The following is a 13,328-nucleotide window of genomic DNA, read 5'->3' as shown; positions in this document are numbered from 1 at the left end:
TGGTTTTAGTCAAATATATAAAGAATTTACCTGCATTATTAATTTAGTATATATAGACAGGTCGCCAAATTTGTATTTTACCGTTTTCCTAGAATTTTTGTATGCTTTTGTTAAAATAAAATGCTGCTATGAGCCAAAAGTCAGTTTTGTAATGTCAATAATAAACTTTAAAACGTTTGTGCCTTTTACATTCAATCTTAAAATCAATTTTTTACTGTTTTTGCAAATATTCAACTTAATACATAATCATGTGCGTCGTGACTGAATTGTGCCACCATTTTGCCAAGCGTTATCCCAAAAAGTTCGTGAGCATTGGACATCCGATTTCGGTGATTTTGGTATTGGTTGCGACACCTTTCTTTTTCACGCTTCAGATGTTTTACATAGCGCCGAAAATTTTCAATGATGTGTTGTACAAGATTTACTGGGTAGTGGCTATCTTCATAACGTACAACATCCTGGGAAATATGATTTTCTGTTATTTATATAACTCTTCGGTGGAGAGACTGCCCAAGGAAGGTAAACTTCCGGTTCCGGAAGAGGAGCACCTATGGCATTATTGTGAAATCTGCCAGAAGCTAATGCCACCGCGATCCTGGCATTGTGCATTGTGTGGATGCTGCATTTTAAAACGTGACCACCACTGCTTGTTTACGGCCACTTGTGTGGGACACAATAACCACCGATATTTCTTCTGGTTCACATTCTATATGACACTTGGAACTTGCTTGAGCTTGGTCACCTCACTGGTCTATGGGATAATGAGTGGCATTTCGATTCCTTTCTATGACATGTTTTATTTATTTATGAAGGATACTTCACCCACTTCCTGCAGCTACTGTCAGTATATTATCTTGCTCCTCAACAATGTCGCCTGCGCTGTCCCTGCCCTTATGTTGGCATTTCAAATACAGATTGTTTGCCATAATGCTACCTACTACCAAATATTCGATCGCACCTACGATCTGGGCTTCCGAAAGAACTGCAAGCTAATCATGGGTCAACGAGGCCTCTGGACTTTTTTATCGCCGACTTTGAAAAGTCCATTGCTCCACGATGGAACCCAATGGCAGATGAGGCCTGACTCTAAATTATTAAATGCCCCCAAAGCTAATGTAAACTAGTACTGAGAACTTAACACAGTTGGTTGTAGCCACAATATATCAAAATATATTGGTAGATGTAGACCTAAAATCGATGTTTCTTTAAAACTTGTTTAATTTTAGACTTTAGTTTCTATTGCTATATGTAGTCAGGGAATGCTTTAATTTTTATATTTTCATTTGTAAATTAACTAAAAACCTCAATGGATGAAAGTCAAAGCGACAAATAAAGTGTAGAAGTAAGATACATAAACGATCATTTGAAATATTTATCAGTGTGCTCAACATTAAACACAAAATATTACAATTTTTTTTGAGTCTCCTGCAGTTTATGGAAACTCTTCGGGGATTTTTAAGGCACCGGAACGCCATGGATTCACCGCAACAAAATGGGACTTCCGGATTTCAAAGCCTCGTTGTCAAAAGAACCAAGTCCTGGTTGGATCCGCTGGCAGTGTTTACGGCTGTCTTTCTGACCCTTTTCTTCTACGTTTATGAAGTGTTCTACGTAATGCCACAACTTTTGGGAAACTTTGGACAGACAGTCCACTTCGTGGTGGCCACTTGGCTGGCGTATAACATCCTGGGAAATTTGAGGATCTGTACCAAGACAAAGAACTCTGTGGACACTTTGCCATCGGAGTTGTTGAAACCGCGCAAAGGGGAGGAGCATTTGTGGCACTTTTGCGACAAATGCCATAGGACTGTTCCGCCGAGATCCTGGCACTGCAAAATCTGCAATGTATGCATTTTGAAGCGGGATCACCACTGCAATTTCGTGGGCAACTGTGTGGGGCATAACAACCAGCGCTACTTTATATGGTTCTCCTTTTACGCGACCATCGGCAGCGGATTGGCGCTCTTTGATAATGCCCTATTCGCCTTTAAGCACCACGTTGAAGTGATTAATATTTTCTCGGTCAATAACCTTTTGATTAGGGAGTATTATAGTCCTGGGGCATCATCCGACTTTGGCCTACAGTGCCTACTTAGGTTTGTCTTTTGGATTAACATATGTGCCGTTTTATTTCCGGGTGTCCTGTTTTTCACACAAATATCGATGGTCCGAACAAACTCCGTAATGTTTAATACTTCCGATCGAACCTACGATATGGGACTTGAAAGAAATTGCACTCAGGTCTTTGGACGTCGTCGATTCTGGACATTCCTATCGCCGAACATCAAGAGTCCTCTTCCACACGACGGAACTCGGTGGCAATCGAAGCCTACCATATAAACTAACATCTAACCATATCTGACCATTGTTTAAGATTATATTATATTTTGGAACCGGCATAATCCAGTCTTATGCCTCATTTAATTCTGTTAATTACCATGGAAAAATAAGGGGTGGAAAAGTGTAAGAGATAGTTGTGACTGTGGACGTGCCACGTGTCAAAGCATTATGAGGTTGCCAGTTTGGACTGCAAATGTATACCCTTATTTTAGAAGGGTCAATAATATCTAAGGAAAAGTTTCTGGAAATAAACATTAAGACTTGGGTATAGGGAAAGAAAACCATTATTTTCAGATAAGTCTCATTTTTATGGTAACTAAGTATGATGTTAAGGGAGAGCTGTTAACCAAAACATTTGGACTATAAACTAGTTAAAAAAACTGGAAAACTTTGTTATTCTAATGGTCATGTAAATATTTCACAACCTAAATTGTAAAAACAAGTGACTGAGAGATTTTACTTTATTATAAGTAACATTGTTTTTATGAAATTCAAAAATGGTTTCTCATTATGAACATAATTAACATTTATTAAGCAATTGTTTTTGTTCCGTTATAGATGTTTTATAAAATTTTTTGTTATAATATTTATTTTATTTTAGTAAATATATTATCCACATTCAATTATCTATATAAGTTATTTTTCATTCTTTAGTAATAGTAAATATTTTATGTAAACGAAAATATAGTAACAAATTGTATATTTTTTTACCTGTTTCGTTGCAATTAATAGGATATAAGCCATTCGACTAGATATCAGCGGGTGATTTTGTTTTTGACTTTAAACGCTCTACATTTGCATAAAGTTCCTAAGCTAAGAAGGCCTCATGCCCGGCGAAGTCAACATCAAATCTGTCCATGGCTTGTGACACCTTCTGCCGCAAGTCGAAAACACTTGTCAAGTGTCGGAAACAGCCAAAATCCGTTTTGAAAAATGAAAGCGGCTAGAACAGGGAGTCGGCATAGACAGTTCTGGGTGGCAGAGGAATGGGCCATGGGAGAATTAATGACGGGCGCATGCCAGTGACAAGCCTCGGAACATGAAATCAAAGTCCAAGAGTGGGCGTATCCGTGTTCGGTGCATGAAAAATGTTCGAGGTGCGAAATCTGTTGTGAGGTCTAAACAACATAATTGCCAAATAAAAAAGTCGCCGCCGGCTCCAAACGCGCCTGACCATTAATCAAAACTGGCTGAAAAATGAGCAGAAGCATTTCGAGGAGCACTCGGAACAGCTGCCTCCGGGGCAGAAGCACGAGTCTCCCGGTCCACTGAGAAATGGCATTGTCAACACTTTTTGGCCAATCGGCGAAGGCGGGGTATCCCCGTCGGCGGCATTTGTTCCGGCAATCGCTTATTGCGACGGCCATATCTAAGTCCCCGATTCCGATTCCGAATCCGAATCCGATTCCGCCTCCCCCTCAACAACTTATGGCTGATGACCCCTGATTTCTGATTTCTGATTGCAGCGCACTCAATTGGGCAACTTCCGAGGGCCAAAACAATAAAAAAAAAGAGAAATAGCTGAAACGTGTGTCTGGCCTTTAAAGATCCAGGCAAGACCACAAAGCAGCTTTCCCCACATTTAAAGTCCACTAATCATTCGCTGCATTGTCCCAGGACAAGAATGGGAATTTCGGTAGAGGAACCTGTCATGGCATCTGTTGTGGATATTCGAATGTGCCGTAGTGGGCTTGGATGTTGGGTTTGGCTGTGGCAAACTCCAACTGCGGGCCCAACCCTATTAGAGCAAGGAGATGGAGCCCCTGCGCCCTCAAATACAGATAGCAACCACTGCCAGAAGCCGGCTCTTTTAGCTGGATGACTGACTGTCTCTCAACCTAAACCACTTTCTCATACGGCTCATGTGTGCAGGATAAAATTTACCACCAAGCATTTGCCAACAATGTGCGACTGTTCAAAGGACAAAGAGGATATAGGGCAGGGAAAAGGGTTCTGGTCGAAATCATGGGGGTCATTGTAATCATAACTGAGAGGAAGACTATCTAAACAAGAAAGGCGCCAAATTAGTCATATGCCTGATGTTAAAAATATCCGTGAAATAAGCCATTTCTAACAATTTCATTAAGACAATTTACAGAATTTAACACTGACCAGTAGAAATTCAACTCCCATATTCCCCAACTCTTTTCCAATCGAGTGGAGCGGCTTTTCCTGCAGAATTTCATCAACGCTGACTGCGCTGCTGCTGCTCTGATTTTCCTCTATTTTTTCTCTGCTTTTCCTCTGCTTTTCCGCTGCTTTTTCGCCGCTTTTCTCTGCTTTTGGATGATGGACAAATGGCATCGCCAAGTGAGCAACTAAGCAGCGACAGTTTTTATGATTTTTCGGTTTCAGCGATACTTCCTTTTGTTTGCTCTGCAATTATTTCCCCTGACGAGAAAAGTGGACTGTAATGTTACTGTTGCCGTCTCTTTCGGTCTTTGTGTCGCTTATGTTAACTCACCCTAATTTTCCACTTTGGTACAATTTTCGCACTTTCTTATTTTTTTTTTGGGAATGAGCCATAACACTTTGTTCTTCATATTTTCTTTGAAATTCGAGAACTTGTTTGTTGGCGTTCTAAACATTTGCATACATTTCATGTGGCATGCACTCAGCTTCCTTTATATGTTTCACTGTTTCTGGGTCTTTGGGTAATTTCATTTGCACGAAGTGCTTCACCTTTTGCCGTTTGGTGTTTCATGCCTTTATTTGCATTTGCCTGTGTGACCCCTGGATATTATTCGTTCCACCCATTTTATTTGCCCGGCACTTCACACGCTGCCACTTTCCCATTTCACATTTCCCATTTTCCACCCCCCTCGCACGTACGCACATTGAGATTGCCAACCCCCTCCCCCTCTTTGCGGTCATTTAACTGATGTTTCTATCTCGTCCAGACTTCCTTTGTCTCCGTCTTGCTCTCTCCATCGCCCCATCTCGCTTGCTCTTGGCCTGCGGCCTTTTCCGGCCGGCAAACGGCAAATGCTGAAATCGTGCGAAAAATTAAATAAATGACCAACTCGATTTGCCCATTCCCATTTCGATCGGGTTCGCCCTTATTTCCACCTTATTTATGGCTTTAATGTGCTATAATTCTGCATTGATTTCGATTTACCTTTTAAATTTATAGCCCGGAGCCTCTGAGCAGAGTTAGCTTCTTGAATATTTGAGATTTTTTGTAAGATTTTAATCGAATTTCGTATGCGATTTGACCCAAATTCTTATGCAGAATATACAAAGAGCAAAACACAATTTTCCCAGTTTATCGTCAACTTTGACATGAATAAAAAATTTACATTTTGTGCAAAACCTGGCAAAATAACTAACAAAATAATTGGAAATGATTTACAAATGCTATAAGACAGTCAAAGAATTTTTAGATTATCAGAAATAATTGATTCTAGTTCATAATAGTTTTAACCTAACCAAACTGTTCCCTTTTCATTAAGTCGATAAGCCTATCAATTATTTTTAAGAAGAATAATAAGTACGATAAAATTGTAAAGCTAATTTTAAAATTAAAAAAATACGACTAAATTAACACGGTATTTAAAATTCGTTAAGCTGAACTCTGTCAAAAATAACACATCACTCTTTCGTTATTCCCTTCGCACTTTTAAAGCATTTCGTTTGCATTCAGCAGAAAATTGGCCAACAGCCTTGCAGCTTGTTGTATGAAATTGCCTTTCATAGCGTCAATTCCATCAGCAATTTCCGCGCCAATTAAAAAATTGTTGCAACTGGCCGTTTTCGTTTTCTGGCCCTTGGCCATTATTCGCCACTTTTCCATGCCAAGCACGCACGGAAGGGGGAGAAGCGTTGGGAAAATTGTGGAGGATTGAAGGACTGGCTGGAAAATGCGTTGGAGGGGAGATGCACTGCAGGAGGTGGGTTTTTTTTTTGGGTGTGGATTCGCGAATGAGCTTCGTCTGGCTCTCCTTTCTCTCTTTTTCTTGTTCATCATAAATAAATACTGTTAATTTTTCAATTGTTCGGCTGGGCGCTTAACTGCCTCAACCCCCTCACTTTTTCCCCTGTTCTCTACCAAACGAGGCACGTGCACAATGCCATGCACATAATGGAGGCTCCCCTCGGAAAATTGCTGGGTTTAAGGCTACCGGGGAATCCGATTCACCATATGCCGGAGTCAGAATATATGCTGCCCGGAAGTTTTGTGCTACGTGGTGACGCATATTGACAGACTAGACAATCAGTACACTTAAAAAAGTATTCGAATAAAAAGATTAAGAGGTGTGAAATATTAAATCGTAAAAAAAACTGATACTTTTGTTGGCTATAAAACTACAAGTTCGTGTTTATAATTTTGCATAGAAAAAAAAAATAAAAAATGATTTAAAATGAAATAAAGAATTAAAATTGCATTTAAGCCCCTTCATTATTAGTTATTACATATATAGTAAATACAAAATACAATATAGTAATTATTTATTGATTTTTTAATTATGTTGCTGGGTTGATTAAACTTTTCCTACACTTTTGAATATGTGCAATATAGGTATTTTTTGAGTTGCAACTGTTTTTAAAAATAAAAGTTTCCATTGCGTAAAATATTGTATTAGTAAATTAATAAATCGTTTCCTGCTGTGTACGAGCAATAAAGTTGACAGTTTTCCATCAGACGGGAACGTGACTGCTTGAAGGAGGAATGGAGTTAAAGGCCAGGCATCGGGGACTGAGCTCGGAGGAAGAAGGAAGTCCTGGAGGGCAAGTGGTGTTGTCTGGACGATGGGTACAACGATGTCGGCAAAGTTGGAACCGGCGTCGCCACCGGATATCAAACAGTTTTGGCTGTTTGCTGGAATGCCCTATCCCAATATGCAATATACAATATCCAAATATGCCACACACATGCCAGCAACAGCTGTCACACTGGGAGACTCGTCTCCTTTCTCGCGCTTATCGCTCCGGAACGGAACTTGATGAGCAAAAGCCATTTTAATTTCAAACGCTCCCGCCTTGACTCTATATAAATCTGTCAGCCGTGACAAGGCACATCTGTCCTGCCCCGAATCACCTCCTCCCGCCGACTGGAATGCCTAATCGAAGTAAATTGAATCACATAAACGCGACAATCTCAAAAACAGGGACAGGAGCAGCGACCTTATCGAAGTGCTTGTGCGAACGGGAAGTGAAAGCTGTTCAAGTGAAAGGGAATGGGTCGGAAATCTGCCTTTGGCTAAAGTGATTTGCCGAAAAGGTTAAGGGAATGAGGCTTATCTGGGGAATTTGGTAGAAAGTAAGGGCAGAACTGAATGGTCCGTGCACTGTTTGCTCCTAATTTTAGGTGATTGCCTTTACTACAAATACTTTTTAACTTTTTAAGGTTTTACAATTCAAAAAATGTACGCACATCTCAAATGGCAGAAAACTGGAACCTCCAAACTCATACAAATTATTTAAATTTATACATTTTGCTTTATATTTTACTTTCAGCAACACTTTCAAAACGATAACTAAATCTCCTTTAAGCCAGCACCTTTTACAAAGTACTACTTTGTTGTTCTGTGAAATCATTCATTTTGAAACAGAAGGTTATTTTCTTAATTATAAAATTTTCATCGCCAAATTGCAAAACATACGGTAATTGCATACAACAAAGAGCTCTCAGCCCTTAAGCCATTTGAAGTGTGGAATGTTGAAATATTCGACGCACACATTTTAATGTAAATTAATAAATAACCGTACAATTGCATTACAATAATCAAAGGGCCTTAAACATATCCAATCAATAAACGGTTGAGCCCCTCTTCAATAAATGCAAAAACCCATTTAAATAAATTCGCACTCGCACTGGTAATCCGCAAATGAGAATTAGCCCTTGCCAAAAAAAAGAAACAATTTACATATTAAGCAAATAAAATTATCAAATGAAATAATGGAAATGCAAATAACGAAATAAGTTTTGGTTTTTGGTTATTTTGCTTTGGTATTTTATATTGGCACTTTAATTCGATGCACTTCGGTTGTAGGGGTAATTAATTAGTTCCGAAATCCCTTTGACCTTTAGTGGAGGACGTGTCTTGAGCAGAGTGGTCTTCCACCTTACGCCAACCCACTCACACACCAACAAATTGTATCTGCTTACCAACGGCAAGAGAAATTAATTTACGAGGTGAAACTTATTTGCGAAAACCCTTTTTGCGCTCTAACGGCTAAGGGGGTTGGGCCGGTGGCTAGTGGGGGGCGGCGGTCCATTGAAGCGTTTAAATTGCTGTCAACAAAAGGCAAACAAATAAATAAAAGCCAACATCCAAGGGCGGCGTGGGCGGAGTGGCACGGAGTTGGACGGCAAAGTGACAAAGTGGGCGGACCGCACAACAAATATGTCTACAAATGGACGACAACGGAGTGGTATACATTGAAGTGGGCAGGAGGGATATAGAAGTGAGGAGGGATCCCCAAAGGGGACCTGGCGAAAATTATCGGATAGGGGAGGCGCTGAAAGGAAGACCCTCAAATGACCCGAAACAGCCAAGACGAGACGTGCGCCAAGTGGAATGATTAACACATTGTGAACAGAGCGCTACACTAAAAAACAAATTGTAACCTTTTTCAAGATTCTTGTATTTAAGTTGGTGGATTGTCAGCGTATATGCTAAGGATATATTAAACTAATTGATTTATCGGAGATCTAAAAAATGAATAGTCCAACTTAATATCACTTGCAAATACCTAGAAGGTCTTATAAGATTTTATTAACCAGTTATATATTCAAATTTAAAAGTCTGTTTTTTTCAGTGCAGTGTTCAACATTTATGAAAGGCTGATAGCTCTCAGCTGGTTAAGATAACACGCTGAATATGCAAGCCACTAGCCGCAGAAAACGACAGACTTTAATTAAAAGCTTGTCGAAAGGGGGACGGGAAAATCCCTCGCCCAAGGTCGTTGGGAAATCTGTGATTGGCATCAATCGGGGCACTCTGAATGCGCTCAGCTCCTTCTGTCCGACAAACGTGGCAGGCACTTAAATTACACATAAGCAGAGCAGAGGACATGCTGGGGCACGTGAAGTGGAGCAGGAGAAAGGATAACACGCGCAGGACACGCAAGAAATCGGTGGCAAAGGTGGTTTACGATGAAAGGATAAACCGAATATATGCATTGCGATATTTTGCCATGCTTCAATACTCTTTAAAGAGCATATTACACTAAAACTGAGGTAAGCAAAAAAGTTAACAGGATATTTATATTATCGTTTATTCAGTATTGATTATCTCTCACTAATTTACTAATGTAGAAATCTCTTTACCCATGTCTATTAATTTTTATTTTTAACCAAGCCTTTAAAAGTCAATAATATCATCGATAACAACATTGCTTATACAGTATTAATTATTTCCCACTGACTTACTAATGTAGAAAAATCTCTAACTATGTCCATTAATTTTTATTTCTAGCCGAAACCCTGAATACTCATAAGCCTAATTAGCAAAACTGTGGAAAAATCTTAATATAGTGTCCAGCTTAAACTCATCCCAACAGACATCCTTTATTACTTTTTGGAAAAATTCTAGAAGGAAAGGAAAATGGAAATCAGCACGAAAATGGCAAACATGTGGCAAGGCCACAGGTGGGCGGTGGGCAACTTTTTCCGCTTTTTGGCCAAGGACTTCGCAATCGGGATATTCGGCGACTATAAATAGCCAAGCAATCGGCGTGCATGCAAATGGCGAAGAAAAAAAGGCTAGCGCTAAAAACGGAATCCAATCATCAATAATGCATTCCGCATTGGACCAGATACAAAACCAGATTGAGATACAAAGGCAGATGGGGATTTGAGATGGCGATGGCGATGACGATGGCGAAAGCAGAGCTGACATTGATATGTCAACTAATCCGGCAGCACTTTCGTCGGCGACCTGAGGTCACCTCGTCACTTTTCACCTCCCCCCGGTGCTTTTCCTTTTTCGCCGAGTGCCGGCAGGACATAATCGCCTGCTGATCCTTTATAAATACCAGGCAGCAACAGCTGCCGCAACATCCTGCAGAAAGTGAGTGGAGTGTCGGGCCAGCGGGTGACATAATCAAATCAATAATTTATGAGTCCACTTCTCGCTGTAAGCGGATTTACATTGGCCAACACTTGGTCGAGCTCCCTGGGGGATCAGAAACTTTTTGGGCCACTTGAAGCTGAAAGGGCATCAGCAACTGATATCAATTAGGTGGAAAGTGATAAGTTCTCTGTCTGTCTGTTTGTTTGTTTGTTGCCTATTTGCCTAACTTTTGACTGGTCTCTGGGATGGGAAAAGGACGACTAGGAAGGACTGATGGTGCGCACACTCTGTTCAACTGTGGATGATAATGCCAGCTACCACCAGCACGGGCTAACAGAGCCACCAGCAAAAACAATACAAAACAAGCTGTTACTGTGAGGGGAAATAATTGCAAAGCAAACAACAAAGAAATGCGGGATGAAACCGAAAAATCATAAAAACGGTCGCTGCTTAGTTGCTCACTTTGTCCATCATCCAAAGGCAGTGGAAAAGCAGCGGAAAAGCAGAGGAAAAGCTGAGGGAAAGCAGCGCAGTTGCAGAGCAGCAGCAGTGCAGTCAGCGTCTCAGGGAAAAAATCAAGATTGTAAGACTGCCAAAGGAAATGGGAATATAGAAATGGAATAGGGTTTAATATTGGTAATGGGTGGGGAAGATAGATAGAATTGCTTACATTACCAAGTTATTATGCAGCAAGCACCCTGTTTGGCCATTATACAATTTGACTAATTTGGCGCCTTTACAGCGCACTTTTTCGTCCTGTTTCGAGAAGTCTCCATTCGAGGGCAGAGCCACCGTTATGATTACAATGACCCCCATGATCCCGACCAGCAGACCCATTTCCCTGCCCCATATCGCCTTTGTCCTTTGAACAGTCGCACGTTGTTGGCAAATGCTTAGCGGTAAATTTCGTCCTGCACACAGCGGAATGGGTATGAGCACGAGGATGTGGTTGAGGGACAGTCAGCCAACCATTCCTGGCAGTGGTTGCTATCTGTAGCCGAGGACGCATACGTCTCCGCAATGCCCCTTTCCTTTTGGAGATGGGCCCGCAGTTTAAAGTTCCTCCACCCCAATCCCGAAGGCCCATTCCACTGATATGCCAACGTTTTCCATGGACCATTTTGACGACGGGACTTTCAAATATCCACAACAGATGCCGCGACACATGCCACTGCCTCGTCATCCCACCAATTTGTAGGCCTGGGACAATGCGGCGTATGATTATTTGACTGCTAATGTGAGGGAAGTCGTCGCTTTTGGGCTGGTTTGTGGTCTTGTTTAGTTCTTTGTGTTCGGCGCTGTGTGGCAGCCACAGTTTTTGGATCCAGCTTGGCTTAAAGGGAAAATGCTGGCCTGGCAAACGTAGGTAGCAGCTGCTAACGTCCCGTTTCCCCATCGCCTGGACAACGGAAGTTGACCAATTGAGTGCGTTGCAATCAAGGTTCGGTTGTTTTTTGGTAAAGGGTAAAGAGGAGGAAAAGGAAGCTTTGCTTAAATTTCCGCTTTTGACGAAACAGAAGTTGCTATCTCACTTTCATTGAGTTTTTTCATGAATGAAATGGTTAATCTAAGGCGATAAAAAATCCTAATCCATTTATTTTTCAAACAAGCATATTCAACTAATAGAGAAGCCCACAGATTTTGCAACCCACTCATCCATTCAATGTAATCAACAAACTTTTCTAAACAGATCTGCCAGGCCGCAACTGCTTGGGTAGACAATTGAATTCATCATACGCCACGTTGGCCGCAACTCTTTCGCACGGCTGCGGCCGGGGCATGCTACGTATGTGGGGCACAACACATACAATGCATGCCACAAATACCAGCAGAATTGGAGTACAGTAAATACCCTTGACTAAAAAACGACTTAAAACACAACAGTTTGGGCAGGAGTGCGAATAACCAAACTACTTTAATACAAAAAAAAAAATTAAGGAACACAATGTTACTGTGATATAAAAATACAATTCATTCTGTGGGTAAGTATTGCCTTGCTTTAAATGGGTTTTCCGTTTCCATTATCGGGCACACACTATCGATTCATATATGTATTACAAGCAGTATAGCGATTTATCGCTAAAAAATATTTAGTTCTGCTTATTGAAATTCAAAAGGGATAAACAGGAGCCTCCCCTCTCCTAGTTCTTTCATATTCCCCCCCTTTAGCCTCTGGCATAACTACCAATAGTTGGGTGAGTAGAAAGTAGCAGAAGCGACCAAGTTGCCGCCGGGCAAAGCAAATATAGTACCAACAAATACCAGCAAGCAAAGCCAACAGCCGACACTTGGCCAGGACTTACTACTGCCGCTACACGAGCAGAAAATATAATTTTCAACTTAATAAGATGTGGACTAGAAATCTAGAGTGCATAAATAAATATAAAAATGCTTAAGCCAGTAGATAAAAGCGAAGTTAAAAAACAACATGGTTTTTGACTCTTTTCATTGGAGTCTATCTTATGTCAATTCAATTAATCTAAAATTGTTAAAATTTAAAAAAATAATACAACGTTTAAACTGGTTTTTACAACTCTTTTAGTTGCCATTAGTCATTAAAAAAATTATTATAGAAGCTTTTTTAATGTGCAAATGCATTTTAAGCCACTTAATCAAATTTTTTTTTTTTTTGCAAGATATGTAACTGTTACCTTAAATTATAAAATGATATTCCCCAAAACATATACTTAAGAAATTTCAGCTTTCCTGTACATATTTTTGTCTAGTGCACCTACTTATTTTGCTCCTGGTGTAACTTTTGATTTTGCTGTTGTTGTGCTGTTGTTGTTGCTGCCCTGCAGCGACCGCAACGCCTCCTGCCGCAACTTTGGCTGCCACACTATAAATATAACATTAATTTTTATGTTTTCATATTTAGCAACGCTTCGCTGGGCATACACACACACACCCATAACACTACTACTCGAACACCCCGAAGCAGTCGCTGCCATAAAGATATGGCCATTGAAT

At 40.5% G+C, this 13,328-nt stretch overlaps 2 protein-coding genes across 3 annotated transcripts; both read left to right on the top strand.

Annotated features, from left to right (window-relative positions):
* The first annotated feature begins 165 nt into the window (after nt 1–165).
* On the top strand, nt 166–1,135 carry LOC128252104 (uncharacterized). 2 transcript variants are annotated; one of them, XM_052979570.1, is made up of 2 exons: nt 166–301; nt 375–1,135. In XM_052979570.1, the coding sequence occupies exon 2, from the start codon at nt 375–377 to the stop codon at nt 1,122–1,124; it is 750 nt and encodes a 249-aa protein (XP_052835530.1). In that variant the 5' UTR covers nt 166–301; the 3' UTR covers nt 1,125–1,135. The 2 variants fall into 2 exon arrangements, with proteins under 2 accessions (XP_052835530.1, XP_052835529.1); XM_052979569.1 differs by having other exon boundaries at nt 172–1,135.
* A 237-nt stretch (nt 1,136–1,372) lies between these two features.
* Nucleotides 1,373–2,392, top strand: LOC128252102 (probable palmitoyltransferase ZDHHC24). Its single transcript, XM_052979567.1, has one exon. The coding sequence runs from the start codon at nt 1,435–1,437 to the stop codon at nt 2,338–2,340; it is 906 nt and encodes a 301-aa protein (XP_052835527.1). The 5' UTR covers nt 1,373–1,434; the 3' UTR covers nt 2,341–2,392.
* The last annotated feature ends 10,936 nt before the right edge of the window (nt 2,393–13,328 follow it).

The sequence above is a fragment of the Drosophila gunungcola genome, chromosome 3R (genome assembly GCF_025200985.1).
Source record: "Drosophila gunungcola strain Sukarami chromosome 3R, Dgunungcola_SK_2, whole genome shotgun sequence".
Lineage (NCBI taxonomy): Eukaryota > Metazoa > Arthropoda > Insecta > Diptera > Drosophilidae > Drosophila > Drosophila gunungcola.
Note: the sequence above shows the minus strand (reverse complement) of the source record. Positions and strands in the feature narration are given on the sequence as shown.

Bases quoted from the DNA above. Each gene is read 5' to 3' on its own strand.
- LOC128252104 (XM_052979569.1), top strand. From the start codon at position 249: ATGTGCGTCGTGACTGAATTGTGCCACCATTTTGCCAAGCGTTATCCC.
- LOC128252102 (XM_052979567.1), top strand. From the start codon at position 1,435: ATGGAAACTCTTCGGGGATTTTTAAGGCACCGGAACGCCATGGATTCA.